At 40.3% G+C, this 24,121-nt stretch overlaps 2 protein-coding genes across 2 annotated transcripts in view; both read right to left on the minus strand.

Moving 5' to 3' along the window:
* gng12a (guanine nucleotide binding protein (G protein), gamma 12a) overlaps positions 1–20,808 on the minus strand; it is a 40,039-nt gene extending 19,231 nt beyond the window's left edge. Inside the window, exon 1 of the mRNA XM_085254054.1 lies at positions 20,427–20,808. The gene's annotated coding sequence lies outside the window, so the exon portion shown is untranslated. The remainder of the gene's footprint in view (positions 1–20,426) is intronic.
* A 1,452-nt stretch (positions 20,809–22,260) lies between these two features.
* Positions 22,261–24,121, minus strand: part of wls (Wnt ligand secretion mediator) — a 32,331-nt gene continuing 30,470 nt past the window's right edge. The window contains exon 12 of the mRNA XM_085254593.1: positions 22,261–23,261. Coding sequence (XP_085110719.1) covers positions 23,152–23,261 — 110 coding nt within the window. The 3' untranslated portion in view covers positions 22,261–23,151. The remainder of the gene's footprint in view (positions 23,262–24,121) is intronic.

Consider the following 24,121-nt stretch of genomic DNA (forward strand, 5'->3'; position numbering starts at 1 on the left):
AAGTACTTATTACAGTAAGCTCTGCATGCATTTACTGTGCCACTGTTTCAAAGTCCAGGTAAATGATTTTATCATCACTTTATGACAGCAGTGGAGGCCTCTGATAGGGTTGAGCGGGAAGAGGCGCAAGGTCAGGAGGACAAATGTTTATGATCAGGAATAATACACACGTCAGCACACAGCTATGTAAAGTCAAAGACCAAAATTGGACATGAATCTTGCAAGTTAAAGTTCCTTTCTGCTTTCTCTTCTGATTTTCATGCTATTGTTAAAACATACAAAAACTCATATTAGCATATATAGAAAACTTGCAGCGATATAAAGGACACAACTGCTGCATCTGAAAAATAAAGCATTGCAGTAAACCTGTATTCTTTTCAATGGTCAAGAAGTGGTTACAGCTGCAGTTTGCAATTACACTCCTGGTCCTATAGAAATTATGCGTATCGGACTTGACCTATACACTATGTTGTGATGAGTTTATGGTCTCATTTCATGTCACACTGAATAAAACATTTATTCAGCTTGGTCAGTTTATTTTTACACGACCATTATCTCTGTTAGGCTCAATGTCTAACGTCTTTGGATTGACAAGTTGCTAGCCAATAGGAGTGCAGTTTTACATTAAGCTCCACCCTTCACTTGTCAAAACAATGGCAATAGTGACTTTTACAGCATATTTTAGACTAGGAAACACTAGAGCCAGCATTTGCCGCAAATGTACCACAAATAACCATGTTGCATCTTGTGATGAGTCTACAAACCCACGCACACACAAAAAGGAACAAGTAACCATTTGAGATTCAGAAACTTGCAAGTGTGAAAAAATGTCATCACTGCATAAAATCCCACAAAAAACACCCAAAAGATAATGAAACACTAATGACATTCAGTAGGCATGTTGTCACTTTAAATTCCCCAAGTGCAACAGCCTCAAATTCCAGTAACGCCACAGAAAAAAAATGGTGGTTTTGCTTTTGAAATGTCTTTCTTGTTCCTCTAATTACTTTTCAGACACTCAGATATAGATTCACCATGATTACAAGACATTTAGGCAGCAGGAACAAAAGTTTAAATTATGACGGTTAAAATCCAGAAAAAGAGGCAGACAGGATCTCAGACAGCCCGTTGACTTATAGTTAGATTGACTTACAATCACCCCCCTACTACACATACACACAAAGGAGCCCAAGTTACTATTAATCAGGGGCCACATGAATGGCTGCTCCTCCCTCCAACCACCGTGACTCTGTTCATCTAACAGTTTCAAAGACATGTCGGGTGCAGGAAGAGGCTCACACTGTGGGTCACAGTGAGGCCACTTCCTCTGCAGCCCACCCCAAATCCCCTCAAAAATTATGTTTGCCTCCTCCTCATCCTCCCTTCGTCTCCCTTTACTTCCTCTCTCTTCATGCTCCATCCACTTCTCAGCACTACAAGGTCACTAAGTTCACCCGGCTCATTCATGCGAGTAGTTTTGTTTATTTTTTAAAATGGACTATAGTCATTTAAAGAGACTCCAGTGGTGGACAAAAAAAAGAATTAGTCAAGACAATACACAGAAAATTGTGTGCCATAAGGTCATCGTAGAGCAACACACAGGAAATCAACAGAGCGAGAAGTGCTTCTGCAAATAGAGCTATACACAGAAATGTATGTGTGTGTGTGTTAATCAGATAGACTAACTGCAGTAACCGTTCATGAATGTTTAAATTGCTTATCCTGCAAATGATTTCTCCACTGAGAAAAATAAAATCTCCACATGATCAGATAACGGTGTGGTCTTTTGCAACAAGAAGTGCAGCGAAAGGGAACACTGCCTATTGGGAACAGTTCAAAAAGGTAGCTGCACAAGGAGTCGCTGTACAAGAAGCATTCCTGGACCAAATGTGAGGTCTTGCTGCACCACGAAGGAGCGAGTAACTCTATAAATCACAGCCAAACAAAGCCTTGATGTTGGTTTAAAAGAAAGTGAATTTGACAAGAGTGTGAATGAGACACCTGATCTGAGCGAATGAGAAGACACTGAGAATGTGGACAAGAAGATAGACAGCGACTGTGCATCTCACAGACACCTGCTTCTGCTCCAAACAGAAACTGAGCATAACAGACAAAAACTGTGGGGCCCGAAGAGTTTTTAAAAGTGAATAAAGGGGTGCGGGTTTTTCTCTCAAACACAGCGAGGACGCTTGTGGATGCAGAGCCCTCTGCTACAGGTGTCGAGGAGGGGTCCCAGCCAGGCCTCTGTGAGGAAGGACACACACTGGCCTTTGTTTGGGATGCCAGCAAACTTCCCCATAGACTCAGAAAGGCCCCCAAAGCAATGAAAGAATCCATCAAAGTGACACTGTTTCTCCAGCCCACTCGCACACGCCCAGACAGCTGAATTTAAAATGCTGATTGGACTGTGAGGATTATGAATGATTCATTTGTCATTGGACCCTTTAAGATAGGCTGCATGCTTCTGGTGCATCCTGAACTTTCCTTCAGTTAGTTAAAAATGGCATGCTGCTGACAGAGCACTGAACCCTACCCATATGTACATATTTAGGAGTTGCTATTACACCATTAATGCAATAAAGGTAGTCATAGCCAGCATTCCTTACTGCTGCCAGGCTGGCCTACCCACACGATCCTACAACAGGAAATGCCCATATTTGGGCCTCGGCCTTAAGAAATCCTGTGCATGTCAGAGGAAATAATTTGAGGAGTGTTTGTGAAGTTAAAAAAAAAAAAAAAAAAAAAAAAAAAAAAGGTATACCTTCCTGTGAGTGGGAGAACTTCAAAGCATTTTATATCCAGTCCAACCAGACAGAAGTTTACATGTTTCTACAGGAAACTCTACATTTTTTATGTACTTGCCAATCACAAGTGGAACAGCCCAAATGGTCATTATGCTTCCTATCACGGTGACATTAATCCATGGTCATGGGGTTGCATATAAGACTATGCATGAAGAAATCACAAGTCAAAAATATAAAAATAAACTCTGAAATAAGGTATTGCTCCTCTGACCTTTGTTATAAGATTAGAAATCCTTTACTGAGCCATGATCTTAACTGTATTACCAGCAAACAGTACATTACAAAGAGACTAAGGCTCGTCTGTCGGCCTTTGCGTTAATGGCGCTCTGCTTGTGTTGGTTACTATAGAGTCCTTCCAGTAAACAGTGCTGATACATAATCACAGTGCACACACGCACGCACCCATGCTATCTGAGCCGTCTAACAAGACAAATAAACGATCCCTGATTCACGTCAGAGGTGCAACATATGCAAAACAGACAATGCATGCTCACCTTGCAGGAAAAATTCCCTCACATACCCTTATGAGGAAAAAAAAGAAAGGAGGAAAGAAATGTAAAGGACAATAGGCAGGCATACACAGTGACATGAGGAGTGTGTGCGAGAAAACAATCAAGATAAATGGCCTAGTTGTCACACAGAGCTGGACTCATAAAGGTAAAGAGACTAATATAAAATAATTTATTTAAATGTAAAAAGCATAGCTGCTGGAAAAATGATGCTTTGAATTAAAACACATTTTGGCAAATGCTTGCTTTTGCTGGGGTGGCACCAGCAGTAGGAGCACCAATGAAAATGACGGGCCTCTCAAGAGAGGCAGAAAAGCAGTCAGAGTGCACCACCTTGTGGCAGGAAGAAAGTACTGACAGCTGAACAACAGACCTCTTTAAGATCCAAAAAGTCTGAAGAGTTGTTTCGGGCCTGTTTCCAATGACTGTGACAGTATTTACTTTTGCTTTGATCTACTTTAAAGTGGTAAAAGCAATCCACAGAGAACCTGTGCTCTCTGTTATTTATCCTCGCCATTACAGAAGGAACTGGCTTCAAATTATGTGAAGTATTCAAAACACACACACTGGGCTCTCAAGCAAAACCCACATAATGCGCTTTAAGGCCAACTCTTCTGTGAGAGAGACACTGTTTATTTGTTCTTAAAGAGGCCTGCTGATTGTTACGATGCTGCCAAACATCATCCGCTCCTGTGACATTACCACTGGGGAGGAAGCAGAGCATCACACAATAAAGCCAGAGAGGAACCCACATGGTGATAGTTTTGTTTTTTAAATACGTATATTTTTGTTTATGACACACACATCCCATCCTGGGAATGAAGCCAATGAATACTTCTGTGTCCTCCCTCATTTACACATTGTTCCCCTACCCTTACAAGAATAATCTGTCTTCTCTCCATTCTCTTCTATTCACTGACAATAACATACAGACATGTTTTTTTAAAGAAGAAAAGAAAAAAAAGCCTGAAGTAAGCGAGGCAAACAAAGTATTTACTTAATTTGTTAAATAAGTATTTATTAAATTAGTATTTGTCAGACAAGTTATTGTGAGAGTAGACCGAGGAGAATCCACCTTTGGTAACAGTATAACACACAGATTAGTTATGTGAAAACATCATTAATAAATGTGGGCAAAACAGAAACTACCTTGTTTTTATAACTATGTTATGAATACTATGTTGTTTACAGTAAGTCGGGGTTTCTAAATTAGCTAAAACTCTCTAATCTATCCTACATTAGTTGACGTTTTAGAGAAAAAATTTAAATAGGAACGAATTTTTAAAGACACGGCAGTGACCTTGCATTATCAGAACAGTTTGCACTTTTGCTTGTTAATGTTTGAGGTAAACTGTTTTTAAATCTGCACCACTGAGCTGTGTCTCTTCATCTTCTTAACGTCAATTCTTTATCAATTACAAGCCTCGCTGCTGAAGCATCCAGTGCCCATGTGTGTGCACTGTAACATCAGGACATGAAAAACACTGCACATTTACACGTTTTTCCTGGAACCTGTACCGTTTCCAATAGACAGTTTGGCAGAATATAAAGAAGATGATGTCAGATTATAGTAAAATATATTACTATTACTAGTATTACTATAGTTGTCTTTTTAGGGCTGCTAAGATTACATTTAGGGGTCCTTAAGCATCCATAAAAAGACTCTAAGCTCGACCGTGATGTCTGCAAATCAAGTGAGACCCAAACTGTAAACTTTTTAATAGTAATTTTCATATTGTAAATGAGTTATAGATCGAGTTAAAAACTAATAATTATTGATTGAATAAATCTACTAGAATAATCAATAGATCCATGAACTGTTGCAATTGTTTGACTCACTAATGTCCAAGAACACAACTCAACTGGACTGTCAGGCAGAACACTGACTGTATTATAGATACACTCACTGGACACTTCATTAGGTACAGCTTGCTAAGGGTTAGAAGGGTTGGACTTTAATTTCAGAACTGCCTTAATTCTTTGTGGCACAGATCCAACAAGGTATGGAAACATTCCTTAGTTTGGTCCATGATGGGTTACGGTGATGACATGATGATGACCTCACACAGTTGGTGCAGATTTGTCGACTACACATCCATGATGTGAATTACCACCACATCCCAAAGGTGCTCTAATAGATTGAAATCTGGTGAGTGTGGAGGTCATTTGACTACAGTGACCTCATTGTCGTGTTCAAGAAACCAGTTTGAGAGAATTTGAACTTTGTGATATGGCACAATGTCTATACTGTGGGCATAAAGTATTGGACATAGCCAGCAATACTCAGGTAGGCTGTGGCAGGGGTTAAAGGGTCCAACGTGTGCCAAGAAAATATCCCCAACACCATTAAACCTCCACCGAACTATTGATACGAGGCAGGATGGACTGCTTTCATGTTTCTTACATCTAACTGTGACCCTACTATCTGAATGTTGCAGCAGAAATTAAGTCATCACATATGATAACTAGGGGTGCAACGATACACAAAATTCACGGTTCGGTTCGGTTCGATACTTTGGTGTCACGGTTCGATATTTTTTCGATACAAAAAAAATGTTCATGCCTTTTTAATTTGTCATTTATTAAAATTATAAATATATATTTTAACTCAAAAGTACAGTTTTTAAATTGAATGTTGCTGAAACAAAAGTAATAAAAAAATATATATATATATATCTCAGGGCTCTCAAAATTTCAAAATCACTGGTAGCCCTTCGAGCAGGGACTCTTCAGTTTTTGGTAGCCCAAAATAAATGTAAGTAGCCCGAATAAAAAAGAGAGTAATTTTTTGATTGATGTTTTGTTTCCTTTACAATGTTATACATTAAAGTATAATATTGTAAAGGAAACAAAACATTAATCAAAAAAATTGTTGAAAAACAAATTACAACATTGTATAAAAATTACAATCATCAACTCAAATACTTGGTTCTAATTGAACAGAAATTTCTATGAACTTGTAAGAACTGTGTAGGACATGAATCAGTCTGTGTCAGATCCTGAATTTGAAATTTCCACTGAAGTCACGGGTAAGAGACAAGTGGAACCAAGATCTAGGCCATTTGCTTTTTGAAGTTTGCAAAGACTGCTAAATTTTGCCAGTGGTAGTTCACTCTTTGCAACATAGTACGCTGTTCTAAACAGATTTTTCAGGTTTATTTTTAGTATGTTATTTGCAATTGGTGTTTGTTCTGGGAAAGATATTGCAGACTGAGCAATAATGCATTTCTTGCATTTCTCATGGGTTCTAATGGGGGCCTTTCTTAAAATGACTGGTCCCAGTAACAAAGGTGCTTGTCGACTCAGAAATCGATAGAAAACCAACAACACACCTGGCAGAACATTATGTTATTTACACAGGTGCACATAAGTGGTCGCATGTGCGCATTCGCTGTCAAAATAAAAGACGCGCACCAGATAAGAAGTTGCAACGCGCGTTTGCATCCATATAAAAAGCACTGTTTTTTGTCCGCTGGAGTGGGATTTTCACGGCACATTCCGCACCACATCTCTGTGCGTTCATCATTTGTTTGAAGCCAGCTCACCTCCTGCAACCACTTTTCCGAGAATACACGCTTCTTTTGTGGTTCGGACTCCTTCTGACATTTGTTTGGAGGTGGAGGAACACCAAAGTAATTGCTTAAAGGAGCTTCTTCGACATCTTTTAGAGTTCTAAACAAATGTCTGTCCTCCTCCAGAAAATCTTATGTATGCAAACACGCGTTGCAACTTCATATCTTGTGCGCGTTTTTTTATTTATTTTGACCACTTATGTGCAGCCCTGGTTATATAGCTCGTCATATTGCAGCCACAGAAATTATTTTGTCCATGAAACCATAAAGCTGCACTTTCTTTTCGCCTTATAGTCTGATTTGTCATAACTTTTCCATTTTGTGGTAAGCTTTTCTTTGGCTGTCACTTCTTCACTCTGACCTGTCTTATTTGGCTCAGCAGAACTAAAGTATAAATCCTGCTGCTTTTACACACACACACACATAAGCTCAGCGATTCTCTGCGCGATCAACCTCTCATATGTTTAAGCTGCAGGAGATTTCACTTGTCATGTTTGCATAGTAAGCTAACGATTGATAAGACGATGTCAGAGAAATTGGTGCGCAAATTATCATCACTCACCAATCAGTACTGTCGCTCTCTATAGACAGTTCGCGCGATTGCAAAGTGAAAGCAAACGCGATTTCAATATGTCACATATTGACAGTGGCTCATCGATGCCAATGACATAATTACCCAGCTACATTTCCGAAAGAATGCAAAAGCATTGACATATATTTTTCCTTCCTACAATAGCCCGACGGGCAGGGAAGAGATAGATTTTGGTAGCCCGACTGAAAAAATCGCTAGCCCCGGGACGTCGGGCTAGCGATTTTGCGAGCCCTGTATCTGATTGAGGAATCACTCATCTTTGGAAGAGAGAGTTTATTACAGAGAAATGGCTCTTTCCAAAATAACAGCTATACTATACGCTTCTTCTGGGCTATATTCTCAGCAGCATATTGTAGCGGGTCAGGGCTGTTTGGGGTTCTGTTTGTACAGTTATGTTTTGTTTATGTTGCCATAGTGACGGATGACGCCCTCTCGCTGCGACGGTGTGTCCTTCCGGGGTCAGAGGGCGCCCTGTGTGTTGTTGTTGTTGCTGTGCTGTTGCCGCGCTGAGCAGTTAGCTAGCGGCAGTGTTCTTCTGCAGATGTCAATAAACGGCTGTGCTCCCTGGCTAGCTCACGGGAAGCAAGACCAAACGACACCTCCGTCTCCTCCTTGTCTAAGCTCGCCACATTGGTGTCAGAAGTGGGATGATGGTGGCACCCCATGTTCTGACCCGAGTGACTTTTCCCCCGCCGGTCGTGACCGGCCGGTGCGCCAAAAGAGGGCACCTGGACATTTGCAGGACTTTGTGTGGGGTAATGGGGTCGTCGGGGACGACTGACCCCTTAGGTGGGGGCTATGTAGCGGGTCAGTGCTGTTCGGGGTTCTGTTTGTACAGTTATGTACAAACAGAACTCCGTCTCCACCTTGTCTGAGCTCGCCACAATATTAAACATATCAGGTCCCCATAAGGAGAATCATGTGCTAACGGCAATCTAAATGACTCGGGTAAAGTTTGTAGCATGCATGCGTGTTGTTTTTGTCTGCTTCCACTTGTCTTTGCACTAGGATGATGTCGGCGTAAACACGCAGTCATATTCGTTGTGTTCCCACTAGTGCTGTCAGCATTAATCTCGTTGAAATGACGTTAACGCCACAACACGGCAAATCTCCGTTAATGAGCTACCCCTGATCGCCCAGAGTGTGGGGCTAGACGGCCAACACGTTAACGAGCTAACTGCGCTAACACACTAGTTCCCACCCATGTAATTGAGCATTGCGTGGCACATCCAACATACTGTTTTACTTTAGTCCATGACGCGCTTACCTTCAGGGTCATACCTCACATGAAAACCAAAATAATTCCAAACGCCAGATCTGAATGAGGGTGGGAGAGGTTCAATTTGCCATGTTGCAAGGAGAGCTTAACTTCTGTCTCGCTAGCTTGCCCTGCGCTCTTCTTTCTGACGATGCTGTCTGTGTTGAGTGCTCAGTGGATCTGCGCTTGACAGTACAGCCTAGGCGGAGTAGTCGAACGCAGATTCACTGAGCGCTCAACACAGACAGCATCGTCAGAAGGAAAGTTGATAAAATAAATTACAAATTTTGTATTGTTCGATACATATGCGTACCGAACCGAAAGCACTGTATCGAACGGTTCAATATCGATATGAGTATCGTTGCACCCTTAATGATAACATGTACAGTTTGGTTAAGCTTGTTTAAATTGTAGTCTTAGTTTCTAAGTTGACAGGAGTGGTACCTGGTGTGGTGTTCTGCTGTTGTAGCCCATCAGCTTCAAGGTTCCATGTGATTTGTGCTCAGAGTCAGTTATGCTTTCCTATCAACTCAAAGCAGTCTGCTCATTCTCCTGTGGCATCAACAAGGCATTTTCACCCAGGAAACTGCTGCTCACTGGATATTTTAGGACCCTGTAAACCCTAGAGATGGTTATGTGGGAAAATCCCATCAGTTCAGCAGTTTCTGAAATACTCAGGCCAGCCTGTCTGACACCAACAACCATGCTACATTCAAAGTCACTTAAATCACCTTTTTTCCCCTCATTCTGATGCTCAGTTAAACTTTAGCAGGCGGTGTTTACCGTGTCTACATGCCTAAATGTATTATATTGCTGCCACGTGATTGACTAATAACATATGTGTGTTAACGACTAGTTGCAAAGGTATACCCAGTAAAGTGTCTGGTGAATGTACATATGTGTGCATTTAATCTGCACACAGAATCAAAAAATAGTAAAAACAAAATGTCCACTGCATTTATACAAATTTGAAATAGCAAAAATAAATGAATAAATAAGACTAAAATACACAAAACATTATTTACAAGGTCACATAGGAAACTGCTCATTAATAATGGCCCAAATGGATTTAATTGCTTCAGTTTCAATGTCTTGGTTTTAGTATTGAGACACTGTAGCAGTGTAGTACAAAGCCACCATTAATGCCGTCACCTGTGCTTTTCCCACTGTATGAAAAAGGCCTACTGAGAAAGCAATCCTCAAATCTAGGAAGCTAGAAGCATTTAACCCTTATAATTATGCAATTATTGGTTATAAGAAGTTTTGGCAACTCTTTTGTAGAGAGGTTCCTCCCAAATACTGCAGAGCATTGAGCTCCCTAGCCCATCGACTAACCTTTACACTTTGTGGGACAGCTACAAATCTAACCTCACATTAAAGTGAGGTTACAAGGAACTTCAACCTTGGACATAGTTTACACTCCAAACACACCTATCTTATCTGCTTTCCCTCTCCTGTCCAACCAGAGATCGGGATGAACAGCTATGTACTGGCAACAAACTGAGGCCTGCTCACCAACCTCAACACAAAAAGGGCTCATATGTCAATGTGTGCACTTACAGCATCAGTTTTAAGGTATTACTCAACAGTTAAAGAAAACAAAACTTTAACCTGAAGCTATAAGGAAAAGAACAGACTCAAGATGGCATTGTTGAGTTGACTTGTTAAATCACTCTCACTATAGGCTGGTTTTGTGCAGACTTTCATACACCAACAAAAATATTCGTTCAAAATCTAGTTTTGGCTTACAGAGGCATGTTATTACAAGCCCGAAGCGCTTTGCAGGTACCATCAGTCACGGCATACCAAGAACTCTCATAAGTCACTGCCTAAAATTTCCTTTTTAGAACAAAAGTCAGTAAAAAACAACCTAAAGTGGTTTTCACTGTTTTTACCGGAACAAATGCAAAAATTGAGTCAAGCAAAATCTAAATTGTGCAACTCAGTATGCATTTAAATGATAAAGTAAGCTGGTGATTTCAGTCTCTGAGGTTGGAAGTGTTAGGCAATTAATCAAAGAGTCCGAAGCCAGAGGCATAAATCAATAATAACCATTTAGGCCAGGGGTGTCAAACTCAAATACACAGTGGGCCAAAATTCAAAATGGAACAAAGTCGCGGGCTAACATTAATATTTATTGAAAAAAAAAACTTCCTCCAGATATAAGAATGAATTTTTTCTTATGGACTCAAACAAGTTTAGTTGAAAAACTGAATATGGAACAGCAAAGCTTAATACTAAACAATATATATATTAGCTGTATAATACCAGTAGGCCAGCTCTAATAGTAATTTGGTATGGCTTCGCGGGCCAAATGACACCTATGATTTAGGCAATTTATCAAAAAACAAAATAGCAAAAAACAAAAAACAAAACACATGCTAATTCAAGTTTCTTGTTTTAATCTAGATGAGTTTTTTATTTTTTAAGTCTATTTTGAAGAGTTTTCATCATTATTTTGGACAGGGCAGTACAGAATGACATCCAGCAAGTGGCCCAGGACAGACTTGAACCTGAGGATCTGCAGTAGTGTGAGTTATATCATTGCTTCTTCTACAATTTTATATGACTGCTGACTCAATGTTTTGCTGCTGAGCTTCTGTGTATTTCTTACACTTGAAAAAAAATACCAAGAAAACCTAAAAGATATTTAAAACAACTTCTGTATATAAAACACTGGCAATACAGGGAGTGCAGAATTATTAGGCAAATGAGTATTTTGTCCACATCATCCTCTTCATGCATGTTGTCTTACTCCAAGCTGTATAGGCTCAAAAGCCTACTACCAATTAAGCATATTAGGTGATGTGCATCTCTGTAATGAGAAGGGGTGTGGTCTAATGACATCAACACCCTATATCAGGTGTGCATAATTATTAGGCAACGTCCTTTCCTTTGGCAAAATGGGTCAAAAGAAGGACTTGACAGGCTCAGAAAAGTCAAAAATAGTGAGATATCTTGCAGAGGGATGCAGCAGTCTCAAAATTGCAAAGCTTCTGAAGCGTGATCATCGAACAATCAAGCGTTTCATTCAAAATAGTCAACAGGGTCGCAAGAAGCGTGTGGAAAAACCAAGGCGCAAAATAACTGCCCATGAACTGAGAAAAGTCAAGCGTGCAGCTGCCAAGATGCCACTTGCCACCAGTTTGGCCATATTTCAGAGCTGCAACATCACTGGAGTGCCCAAAAGCACAAGGTGTGCAATACTCAGAGACATGGCCAAGGTAAGAAAGGCTGAAAGACGACCACCACTGAACAAGACACACAAGCTGAAACGTCAAGACTGGGCCAAGAAATATCTCAAGACTGGTTTTTCTAAGGTTTTATGGACTGATGAAATTAGAGTGAGTCTTGATGGGCCAGATGGATGGGCCCGTGGCTGGATTGGTAAAGGGCAGAGAGCTCCAGTCCGACTCAGACGCCAGCAAGGTGGAGGTGGAGTACTGGTTTGGGCTGGTATCATCAAAGATGAGCTTGTGGGGCCTTTTCGGGTTGAGGATGGAGTCAAGCTCAACTCCCAGTCCTACTGCCAGTTTCTGGAAGACACCTTCTTCAAGCAGTGGTACAGGAAGAAGTCTGCATCCTTCAAGAAAAACATGATTTTCATGCAGGACAATGCTCCATCACACGCGTCCAAGTACTCCACAGCGTGGCTGGCAACAAAGGGTATAAAAGAAGAAAAACTAATGACATGGCCTCCTTGTTCACCTGATCTGAACCCCATTGAGAACCTGTGGTCCATCATCAAATGTGAGATTTACAAGGAGGGAAAACAGTACACCTCTCTGAACAGTGTCTGGGAGGCTGTGGTTGCTGCTGCACGCAATGTTGATGGTGAACAGATCAAAACACTGACAGAATCCATGGATGGCAGGCTTTTGAGTGTCCTTGCAAAGAAAGGTGGCTATATTGGTCGCTGATTTGTTTTTGTTTTGTTTTTGAATGTCAGAAATGTATATTTGTGAATGTGGAGATGTTATATTGGTTTCACTGGTAAACATACATAATTGAAATGGGTATATATTTGTTTTATGTTAAGTTGCCTAATAATTATGCACAGTAATAGTCACCTGCACACACAGATATCCCCCTAAAATAGCTAAAACTAAAAACAAACTAAAAACTACTTCCACAAACATTCAGCTTTGATATTAATGAGTTTTTTGGGGTTCATTGAGAACATGGTTGTTGTTCAATAATAAAATTATTCCTCAAAAATACAACTTGCCTAATAATTCTGCACTCCCTGTAAGTCTGGGCAAGGGATGTCAATCTATTATTAGATCCATGAACAGTTGAAAATCTACATAAATTCTGATACTTCTATACACTGGAACAGAGAAAAATTTAAATATGTCGCTGAATAGAAACAGATCGACTTCATTCAGTATTATTGATGTCGAAGTAAGCATTTCTGCTTCATGTCTGATTGCACACCCTGTTTTTTGTTTGAGTCAATATTGTCTACACTGCTAAATAAGGCTTATTTTAAAGAAAATATGAGCTGTGTCACTGAGCAGAAAGCTGCAGAGGTAAAGAAATCCGTGGCTTTTCCTCTCACATGGATGTTAGATGCTCCGTGTTTGGCACTAGTTTTACCTTTGTGTCTGTCGCCTGTGTCCTCCACTCAGACTGACAAACACAATAATAGGATCTCTACAGCTTGAACCCAGCTTCAGGGACCAGTGTATCCTTGAAACAACAAGCAGACAGAGTCAGCAAAGGCTGAGACACGGCGGTGAATCAGAATCAGAAAGCCTTGACACATTTACTGAAACGGGGGGAAATTAGGTCTGCGCGCTACCTTTCTTACCTATCTGAGATGGTTGCTATGACAACACTTCCTGCTTAGCAAATGTGTACATGTCAGGCTGATGTCAACCTGATTAGTACATGAGCACACAGAGCGCCTCACTTCCTGAAGGCAGCAGTGAATAAACCACTTTCATCTACAACCACCTTTGAAACACACAAAACAAAAAAAATTATTAATTAATAAAACAGCATCTTAGAAAACACTTCGGCTATAAAGTACGTGTTTCACCAAGTTGGCCCATTTTTAGCCAATAAGAAAGGACTGAGTTATGCCTGGGATTTCATAAAAGCAAGTGACTGTGCTGCCAAACCAACACATGGGTGTGACTGTATATCCGCAGTGTCACCACCACTCCTCTGAGTACATCTGCTGCTGGGTAGGGTGAATTTCAAGCAAACCAGACACTGTAGGCTCAGCCTTGTGACTACCAACTTACACAATGCAGTGCATACACAGACACACACCGCAAACATCAAGCTGGAGCAGCCTTTGAGGCTCAGAGTGTATCTTTGCATACTGTATAGCTGAAGTGGAAGAAAATCATCACTGAAAAGACAACGTTGTGGAGTTCTTAGTGAAACAAAAGAGAGGAAAAACTGCATAAAACCCTAACATGAGTGACATTTTTCAGTCTTGTAAAATTAGAATAAATATATTTCTTCATATACATGGCGCATGACAACCCAGAAAACAGTTTTATTTTTTTATATATATAAACATATATATATTAGGGGTGCAACGATACACAAAATTCACGGTTCGGTTCGGTTCGATACTTTGGTGTCACGGTTCGATATTTTTTCGATACAAAAAAATGTTCATGCATTTTTAATTTGTCATTTATTAAAATTATAAATATATATATATTAACTCAAAAGTACAGTTTTTAAATTTAACCCTAACCCTTGTGCATGTTTTTTATTTTGACAGCGAATGCGCACCTGCGGACCACTTATGTGCAGCCCTGGTTATTTAGCTCATCATATTGCAGCCACAGAAATTCTTTTGTCCATGAAACCATAAAGCTGCACTTTCTTTTTGCCTTATAGTCTGATTTGTCATAACTTCTCCGTTTTGTGGTAAGCTTTTCTTTGGCTGTCACTTCTTCACCCTGACCTGTCTTATTTGGCTCAGCAGAACTGAAATGCTTTTACACACGCACTCACATAAGCTCAGCGATTCTCTGCGCGATCAACCTCTCACATGTTTAAGCTGCGGGAGATTTCACTTGTCATGTTTGCATAGTAAGCTAACGATTAATAAGACGATGTCAGAGGAATTGGTGCACAAATTATCATCACTCACAGATCAGTGCTGTCGCTCTCTATACACAGTTCGCACGATTGCAAAGTGAAAGCAAAAAAACAAGCGCAAATTCAAACGCGACTTCAATATGTCACATATTGACAGTGGCTCACCGATGCCAATGACATAATTACCCAGCTACATTTCTGAAAGAATGCAAAAGCATTGACATATATTTTTCCTACAATAGCCCGACGGGCAGGGAAGAGATAGATTTTGGTAGCCCGACTGAAAAAAATCGCTAGCTCCGGGACGTCGGGCTAGCGATTTTGCGAGCCCTGTATCTGATTGAGGAATCACTCATCTTTGGAAAAGAGAGTTTATTACAGAGAAATGGCTCTTTCCAAAATAAAAGCTATACTATCCGCTTCTTCTGGGCTATATTCTCAGCAGCATAAGGAGAATCATGTGCTAACAGCGGTCTAAATGACTCGGCTAAAGTTAGTAGCATGCTTGCTTGTTTTTTGTCTGCTTCCACTTGTCTTTGCACTAGGATGATGTCGGCATAAATGTGCAGTCATATTCGTTGTGTTCCCACTAGTGCTTTCAGGTTAATCTCGTTGAAATGACCTTAACGCCACAACACGGCAAATCTCATTAACGAGCTACCGCCGATCGCTCCGTGCATGGGGCTAGACGGCCAACACGTTAACGAGCTAACTGCGCTAACACACTAGTTCACACCAATGTAATTGAGCATTGCATGGCACATCCAACATACTGTTTTACTTTAGTCCATGACTCGCTTACCTTCAGGGTCATACGTCACATGAAAACCAAAATAATTCCAAACGCCAGATCTGAATGAGGTTCAATTTGCCTGTTGCAAGGAGAGCTTAACTTCTGTCTCGCTAGCTTGCCCTGCGCTCTTCCTTCTGACTATGCTGTCTGTGTTGAGTGCTCAGTGGATCTGCGCTCGACAGTGCAGCCTAGGCGGAGTAGTCGAACACAGATTCACTGAGCGCTCAACACAGACAGCATCGTCAGAAGGAAAATTGATAAAATAAATTACAAATGTTGTATTGTTCGATACATATGCGTACCGAACCGAAAGCACTGTATTGAACGGTTCAATATCGATACGAATATCGTTGCACCCCTAATATATATATATACACACACTATGATAACCTTTGTCATCCTAATAACAAATCTTGGTCTTTTACCAAAGGAAAATCACCTGGACTGTGATAAAAACCAACATCAACCATTATGTTTTTAAGTACAGCTTAAGTTACTTAAACAAAGGCTCTTTGTCTTCACTATATGCTGGCCAGTCATGCTTACACGTACATGTATAGGGACCCCGTAAATAGATATGACACCAGGCTCATAAAAAAAAACAAAATAACAATAAAGAATAGTCTTCATGTACACAAAAAAGGAAGAGAGAGAAGATTCATGTCCAGGAATGTGAATCAAAAGAGTTGTATAGACTCCTGTGAGACTGTTTAGACTTTTTTTTTTTAAGTTCTGGATTTTGACCTTCAGCGTAAGAGCAGAGATAAGAGACTGCCAAATAAGAGTGGACAACACACATAAAACTATCTGTACATTTTATAGAAGATCCATCAGGAATGTATTAATGAAATCTGCCATTTCACAATATTGACAGCACACAGTCTTTCTGTTTAAGCTGATATCAAACACCTCATCACCTTGTTTATTTGATTTCTTCAGTATAAATGTTGCCAGTTTTACACCATTTTACCAAGACATTTAATAAAGTTTTCCTTTAATCTAAGGACTGTTTTGAGTTATTTATTAATAAAATGCTGCGGCTTTGCAGAGTAAACTATGCAACATTTTCGGTGTCTGACGATGATGTCAGGACCAGCTAATGTTTGGTTTTTTTCAACACTTTCAACACTCAACAATGATTACTTCCGTGAAGACACGAAAGCAACTATCTGGCAATTGCTGACTAATGATTTCAAAGTTTGTTATAGATTGTGAATAATCAGTAATCAGATGATTATTACTATTTGTCAGTGATCAGAGAAAGAAAATTAGGACTTAAGTAGGAGAGAATTACTCATTTATACCACTGATGAAGGTTGCTTACTTCTTTAAAATGTCACATGGCGAGAAATGCATTTTTACTTCTCAGAAATGATGGTTTGAATAACTCTTAATATTCATTTTAGCCAACAAAAAAAGCCTTTAAAAAAGTGTGAAGAATCAGAAACAGCAAATTCCTCATACAGTACTGATCCAAAGTCTTTATCCACCCCTCATTTCTTTATATTTTGGTAGGAAAATTAGAAATAACTGTGTGATGTTTTTGAAGCAGCTGCAAACATCTATAAAAATACAGTATACAAGGCAAAAACAGAGCTTCTACAATTCTAACAAGCTTAAAAGTCAGTATTTGGTATGACCATTCTCTAACACAGGCTAAACTCTCTGAGGCAGCTTTCCTTTCATTTTAATTCAAATCAATTTTATTTATATAGTGACAAATCATAACAGCTGTTTCCTCAAGCTCCTTTATACTGTAACCAAAAGACCGTACAAAACACCAAAAATCACACGACCCCCTACGAGCAAGCACTTGGCAACAGGGTGAAGGAAAACCTCCTCTTTAACAGGAAGAAACCTCTGGCAAAACCAGGCTCAGTGGGGCAGCCATCTGCAGCGACCAATTGGTGTTGAAAGGAATAGTTTTCCAGGCTTCTTCAAGGACATCCTCGTCTTCAATTTAAACACTTAACAGCTGGTATGGCATGGTTGATCAAAAATCTGACCGGCTAGTTTCAGTACTGGCTGAAATGCAGCCCCAAATGATGACAATCCTGCCCCCCAGCTATAGATACTCTCCTGACCTCCTCTGTACTCACTGAAAATTATTTGAACCAAATATTTAAAATTTAGATTTATCAATCCATAAGACCTGTTGCCAACAATTTTCGGTCCATTTCTTGTGCAATTTTGCATATGTTGGCCTTTTGTTTCTGTTTACCTTCATTAAGAATAGCCTCTTAACAGCTACCCTTCCAAGGAAACCATTTCTGGTGAGGCTTCAGGGAACAGTAGATAGATCAGCTGAATGACCACATGTATATCTTAGGCCCTGTATCAGGTCTTTCCTGAATTTTTCCCCCTATTCCTAAGGACATGACTTTCAGATAATGTTTATCTGCTAAAGATAGGTTTTTTTTTCCTTCTTTATTTTCAGATCTGCCACTTCTTTTTTGTCTCCGACTTGTCCAGATTCCTCACATTTTTAAGGGACATGCTGCACAATATGTTGATAAATCCCATGTTTTTGAATAATATTTCTTTGGGAATTATTATATTGGTGGAAAAAATATTTTATACCTGTCAAACTGTGTTATCCATGGCATTTTTCGAGGATTCAACTAAAGTCGGAGAAGAAGAAATGGAAGCATGTGTTTTTGTCACAGGCTGCTAGTAACAAAGTACTTAGAAATACTTTTTAAAATTGGTTCTTTGCTATCACTGGTTTATCTCTTGAGTTAGATACATTTTTTATTGACCCATAGGTCTGTGTTAAGTGAATCATTCAAAGATCACTTTGTGTTGACTGTACTATCAAACAAATAAGATTCCTCTGAAAATGGTCATATACGGGGACTGGACTGGAAATGAGTGCGATAGCAGTTAATGACCAAAGAACAACTTTGAATGGCTTTCACAGAGCCTGGAGAAATATTGCTCAAGTCCATTTTAAAATTTTACGAGAACATCTGGCTCCCAGGAAGCAAAGTATAAAGAAATGAGGGGTGACTCAAGACTTTTTCTGAGCATTGAATCGGTGCCTGCTAAAGTGATTAACTTTCTCTGACTAATTATTCCAGCGCTGAAAGAAATATCAGTGTTTCCATGAGGTTGTTGTCACGTTACTTAAAGGACTCAGGAATTGAGAGGAGAAAGGGTGTGAATGTAATAACATGTACTTTAGCACAAATACTTTTAGAAACATATAATTTACTCAGTAGCCTGTAAGTCATGCCGGTTTCTGCGTGTGAATAACATGTTGAGAAAAATATGTGAATCTCAGCCCACTAAGGAAGTAGTGAGATCACTGAAAAGACACGAAAGCAGGCACACACAGGCACGTACACACATACCGCCTCCTACTTCAACAAAACTCTCCACTGCGGGGAATCACAGAGAGCTCTATGAGGAAACAGATCCTGGTCTTAGACGGTGGTCACCGCTGCATTTTCCTCCTGCTTGTCAAAAACTCGCTGCCAATCGAGTCAAGCAGCATTCTGTGTCGGAGGAGGAGATGCACGCCATTCACAGATAAAGGATTACAGCATTGGTGACAGCTGCATGTGCGGCCACATCCCACAACTTGGCTCAGATGGGGAAGGAGGAAGGAAACAAAACAAAAGTGATCCTCCATTCAGTCTTGCAGCTTACAAGGAGTTCCCCTCCCCGTTCCTCTCTCATCCAACCGCTGCGTTAAGCAGGACATGGTTCCCATCTCGATCACATAGCCCCCTTCCTCTGTTACTAATCAATTTACATGCATCACACGTCATACTAAATCCTGCCAGCTATCCAACTAACCTACTCACACAACTACAAATGCAGCGGGTGCCGCTAAAAAAGAATCAATGTTTTTTTTTTTAGGTGATAACACGTTGAAACCATCCCAAATCTCATCTGAGGAGCTGTTCTGTCATTTTTTTTTTTTAAAGAGCTGAAAATAAGTTTTTTTTTTTTTTTTTAAAGAGTCTGTTCCATGTAATAGCATAATAGCAGCCTTATGACTGGACCCAGCACTGTAGGGCTGTCAGTTCCTTCATTAATGAAACAGTAAACTTAAAAGCTTCTATAATGGGATAAAGCAGTGGCACAGATTCGGTCACTTCATCTCTTCTGACTTCTGAGGCAGTTCACTCCTTCAAAATAAAACTTCATGGCATGTCAGGAACGTGAAGACAGGAAATGTATGCTCCTGGGCTTCCACTGTGTGCGGTGTGATCCACTCATGTCGAGAGGAAGCTTTGATGGCAGTGAATGGGGTACTAATGAGTTGGGCTTATCAATGGCTGGTCTGTATTCTGTCCTCCTAATGGCCTGAACTGTTGATGCCCCATGTAAACATCTCAGCCACTTCCCAGGCTCAGAACTGGTTCGTGGTGGGCTTACACTAGTAATGTCCCTACCCATTATACATCTGATTTGCCATGAAGGAAGTGGCTTGGTTTTATTTTCTCTTCTAGAATAATCTATCTGCTTTTCAAAATAAGTCACTATGTGGCAAACACAGTAGGTGGGGCCTTTGGGGAATAATCGGGGCAGAAGGCAGCAGTGTGTTGAACAAACCTTCAGTTAAAAGCTTTTCACCTGTTGAATACCAAACGAACCACACATTTCTTTGTAGACACACAACTGCAGAAATAACATTTGTGTGTCTAAACTGTCTGTGGTGCCACCTAAGTGTTGCACAGGCGGAGGGAGACTGTGAAAGCTGGCAGCTGACAGTAAATATGTCTCATAGTAGAACAGATTGAGACCAACTGTTGCTTCAGCGTAAAGCTCGTTATATCGGCTACTAATGTGACATTTTATCAACATGTTTGCAGTCTTACCTGGCCGGTGTACTGTGCAGTCAGGTATAGCCGTGTCTCCTTCCACTGAAGCCAAACTGTCTCCGTCAACAGACTGGGAGGAGACCTTTCCCTCAGCTCTGTCTCTCACGGCGCAATGTCAGAACTACACTAACGTGTTTACACCACAGACTGTGGAAAACAAGCTCAGCGGAGACCTCGCCGTCGACTTCCAAGCTCAGCTTTCACTTTCTGCGGACGTTTAGAGCTAATTTCTTTTAATTGTGGTTTACTTTTTCTTCTTCGCCAGCTTCCCCCTTTTCTTTCCTTTTCCTCCACTTGGACGCTTTGCGTCGAGAACAGCCGAATTTTGTCGGGAGAGAGGCGGACCAACCGAAACGCAGGACGACCGCCAGCTTCAAGCTACCCACCGCTCAGACGCGACTTCCGTAAAATTTCACAATAAAATGAAAGTCGAGCAGTCTAAGCTACTGCATTATTACATCGAATTTAATCTAAAAAGCTAAGTGTAAAGTTGGCCTTTTAAATGTAAATTTGCTGTTATTTCTGCATCGGTTGCCACAGATAACGAGAAATGCATTTCTAATAAACACTCTTAATTATAAAAAATTAATAAAATTAAAGCACACGGGAAATGGTTTATATTTTAGTGAGGTCCTGGTGTAAATATTCATTGAGAATTGGAAGTCTAAAGTCACGGGCCACTTTATTAGGTACATGCTAGTGCTTTGGTGGATTCCCTTTTCCTGTGTGAATTGCAGCCTTCGTTTTCTGTCTTTAGCTGACAGGAATGATATCTGGTGGTCGTCTACTGCTGCTTTAAAATTCAGTGCGCGGTGCCTTTAGAGATTTTCTTCTAGTATGAGCCTGAAGCAGTCTAGCCATTGTCCTCTGACATTAACCAGACAATTTTAATCCAGATTTCTGGATATTTTCAAACCTTTCTCTGTAAACCCCCAGACATGGTTGTGTGGAAAAATCCCAGTAGATCATCAGTTTCCAAACTACTTAGAGCAGCCTGACACCCAACAACCACAAAGTCACTTAAATCTTTTTTCTTCCCTATTCTGTTGTCCGGTTTGTATTTCAGAATGTTGCCTTGACTTTGTTTACCTGCCTAATGCATTCGGTGTGATGACATGGGAATGGCTGGTTAGATATAAGCAGCTTTTCCACAATAACGCAGCTGGTTAGTATATATGAGAGAATCAACTCAAAAGTTCTGTCTGTATTGTATTACCTACTCTGAACGTGTTTAATCATGCTACATGCATGCTAAAACAAACAAACAAACAAAAAAACCCGAAACAAAACAAAAAGACCAAAAAAAATACTCAGCATATTATTTAAAAACACTAAATTAAACATCAACAGTAACAAAAACTAATGTAAAAAATAAGGATTAAAAAGAAAAACAAAACAAAGCATTGGTAACAAACTACACAGAAAAAATACAGTTTTACATCAACTATAACCCGGAAAGAAAATTTCTAATCAAGATATACTCAGTAGTAGCAACACAGAAAGCTGCATTCAGAGTACCAAAGTCCTCTCTGGGACCAACATGCAGATATGCAAGAAAATTCTCAATGAAACACAGTAAAGATTTTCCCTTATTCTTAATGTTTAGAATAAACACTGAATCTGTTTCCTGTTACACCAAAAGTCTCCAGCTAACTTGACAAAAGTGAAAGCAGCACTGTCATTCTGCTGTTAGCCTTGCTGAGGCGCACTCTTTCCTTTCTGTGTGCAGCAGAAGTGTCCAACGGTTTATGCATTAAAACCCTTCACAAAAACACATTTTTATTTCTTTGGTTGGTCTGAATTAAAAGAAAAAGTCTTAACAATACACACATTAAGTAAAAGTTTTTATTTAAATCAGCATAAAAAGCAAATAAAAGAGACTAAACTTAAAAAAAAAAAAAAAGTGTAATAGGCTACAATCAACTTCAAAAATATTGATAGAGCTGGATGCATATATTTTGTGAAGTTGAAAATAAGCACTTTATGAAAAATAGATATCGACATTGTAACCAAATAAACATACAGTATGCATTTCCCAATGTGGCTATGGTCTGTACATTTCCCCAGTGAGAGATATATATATATATTTTTTTGTTTTGTTTTGTTTTGTTTTTTTTAAAAGGACTTGAATGACTAATTGTGACAGCAGTACTCCATATGATCTACTTTCTATGACACATACGTTTGTGACAGGTTCTGAACGCCTTGAATGAGAAAACGCCCCCTAATAAAGCAGAAAATCAAACCACGTGTCTAAAACATCTTGCAGTCGGTCTTCGTCAGCTCAGGTTTTTAAAACAAATGGCACAGGAGTGCGACAGCGGCTCACGCCACAAAGAACTGCTTTCGTCTCCCTGTAAAGCAGCTTTTTCAGTACCAGACTTTGTGTGAAAGGTATTGTGCAACATTAACAAACACCACATAGTTTACAATAAAGTATGAAATGTGAGAAGAAATTCCACCGTGAAATGAACAGGACTGATAGGAGTGCTGATATTCAGCCTTTACAAATACAAAAAGACACTTTGGGAACATACTGGCTTTTAAACAACCTCGTGGTTTGATGCCAGAGAGCAATTTCAGGGTGATGGTAATTGCATGCAAGGTGGATTGTCGATCCCATTTTAGAGCCACTTCAGACATAAAGAGGAAGCCTGTTTGATTACATATACATCAGTGGTGGAGCAGAGAGTAGATGGGAGTCTGCGTAACAGTGTTAAATCTATTCCTGGGCTTCTTTGCCAGTCATCTTGTAGACCACAGTGGGACCATCGAGATGCGTGATAGTTGTGGTCAGATGGAGGTCTTCGCCGCTGTTCGCGCCGCCATCACCTGCACATAAAACATCATCATCACATTTTTCAGGACATCTTTAGTCCTTTTTGGGCTTTTTCCAACTTTACATTACTGCAGGCAGGAGTCTGTTGCATATCAAGCTGCTTTAGCTGAATTTCATTTACATAAACACTCTCAGCTTGCGCAAAGCAGAAGTGAAACTAGAGAGCTGAAAAAGTAAATCAAAACATGGAGAGTGAAGCTTGGAGAGAGCTGCTCCTCCCACGAGACCCCTTGACGCACTTCAGGGAAAGCTTCCAAACTTCAAACCCTCTTTTTCTCTCTCTCATGCCACTGACGTCAGGAGATGGATGGATGGTTTTCATTACTTCCTTGCTCTTCGCCCCACCCCCTCTCTTCACTGTTCCCTTCTTTTCCGCCTGGAAGGAAGCCTGGTGTCCATTAGAATCTCACTCTCAGGCCAAAGAGACCCTTCTTTCCCCTGGGAATCAAGCCTTTCTCACTCACTCCAAAAAACAAACTTTGGATGAATAGGCAGCTTTACAAGAGGAGACAGATACTTGCTCTCTATTAGATTGAAGTAAGAGCTACTGGGGGCATTAATAAAATCCATCCATCCATTCGCTTCCGCTTATCCTTTTCAGGGTCGCGGGGGGCGCTGGAGCCTATCCCAGCTGTCATAGGGCGAGAGGCGGGGTACACTCTGGACAGGTCGCCAGTCTGTCGCAGGGCCAACACACAGGGACAGACAACCATTCGCGCTCACATTCACTCGCACATTCACACCTAATGGCAATTTGGATTTTCCAATTAACCTATCCCCACAAGTTGCATGTTTTTGGACGGTGGGAGGAAGCCGGAGTACCCGGAGGGAACCCACGCAAACACGGGGAGAA

Source organism: Mchenga conophoros, linkage group LG18, assembly GCF_057382185.1.
Source record: "Mchenga conophoros isolate Kocher_MC1m ecotype Shallow Benthic linkage group LG18, M_conophoros_male_GT1.1, whole genome shotgun sequence".
NCBI classification, from domain to species: domain Eukaryota; kingdom Metazoa; phylum Chordata; class Actinopteri; order Cichliformes; family Cichlidae; genus Mchenga; species Mchenga conophoros.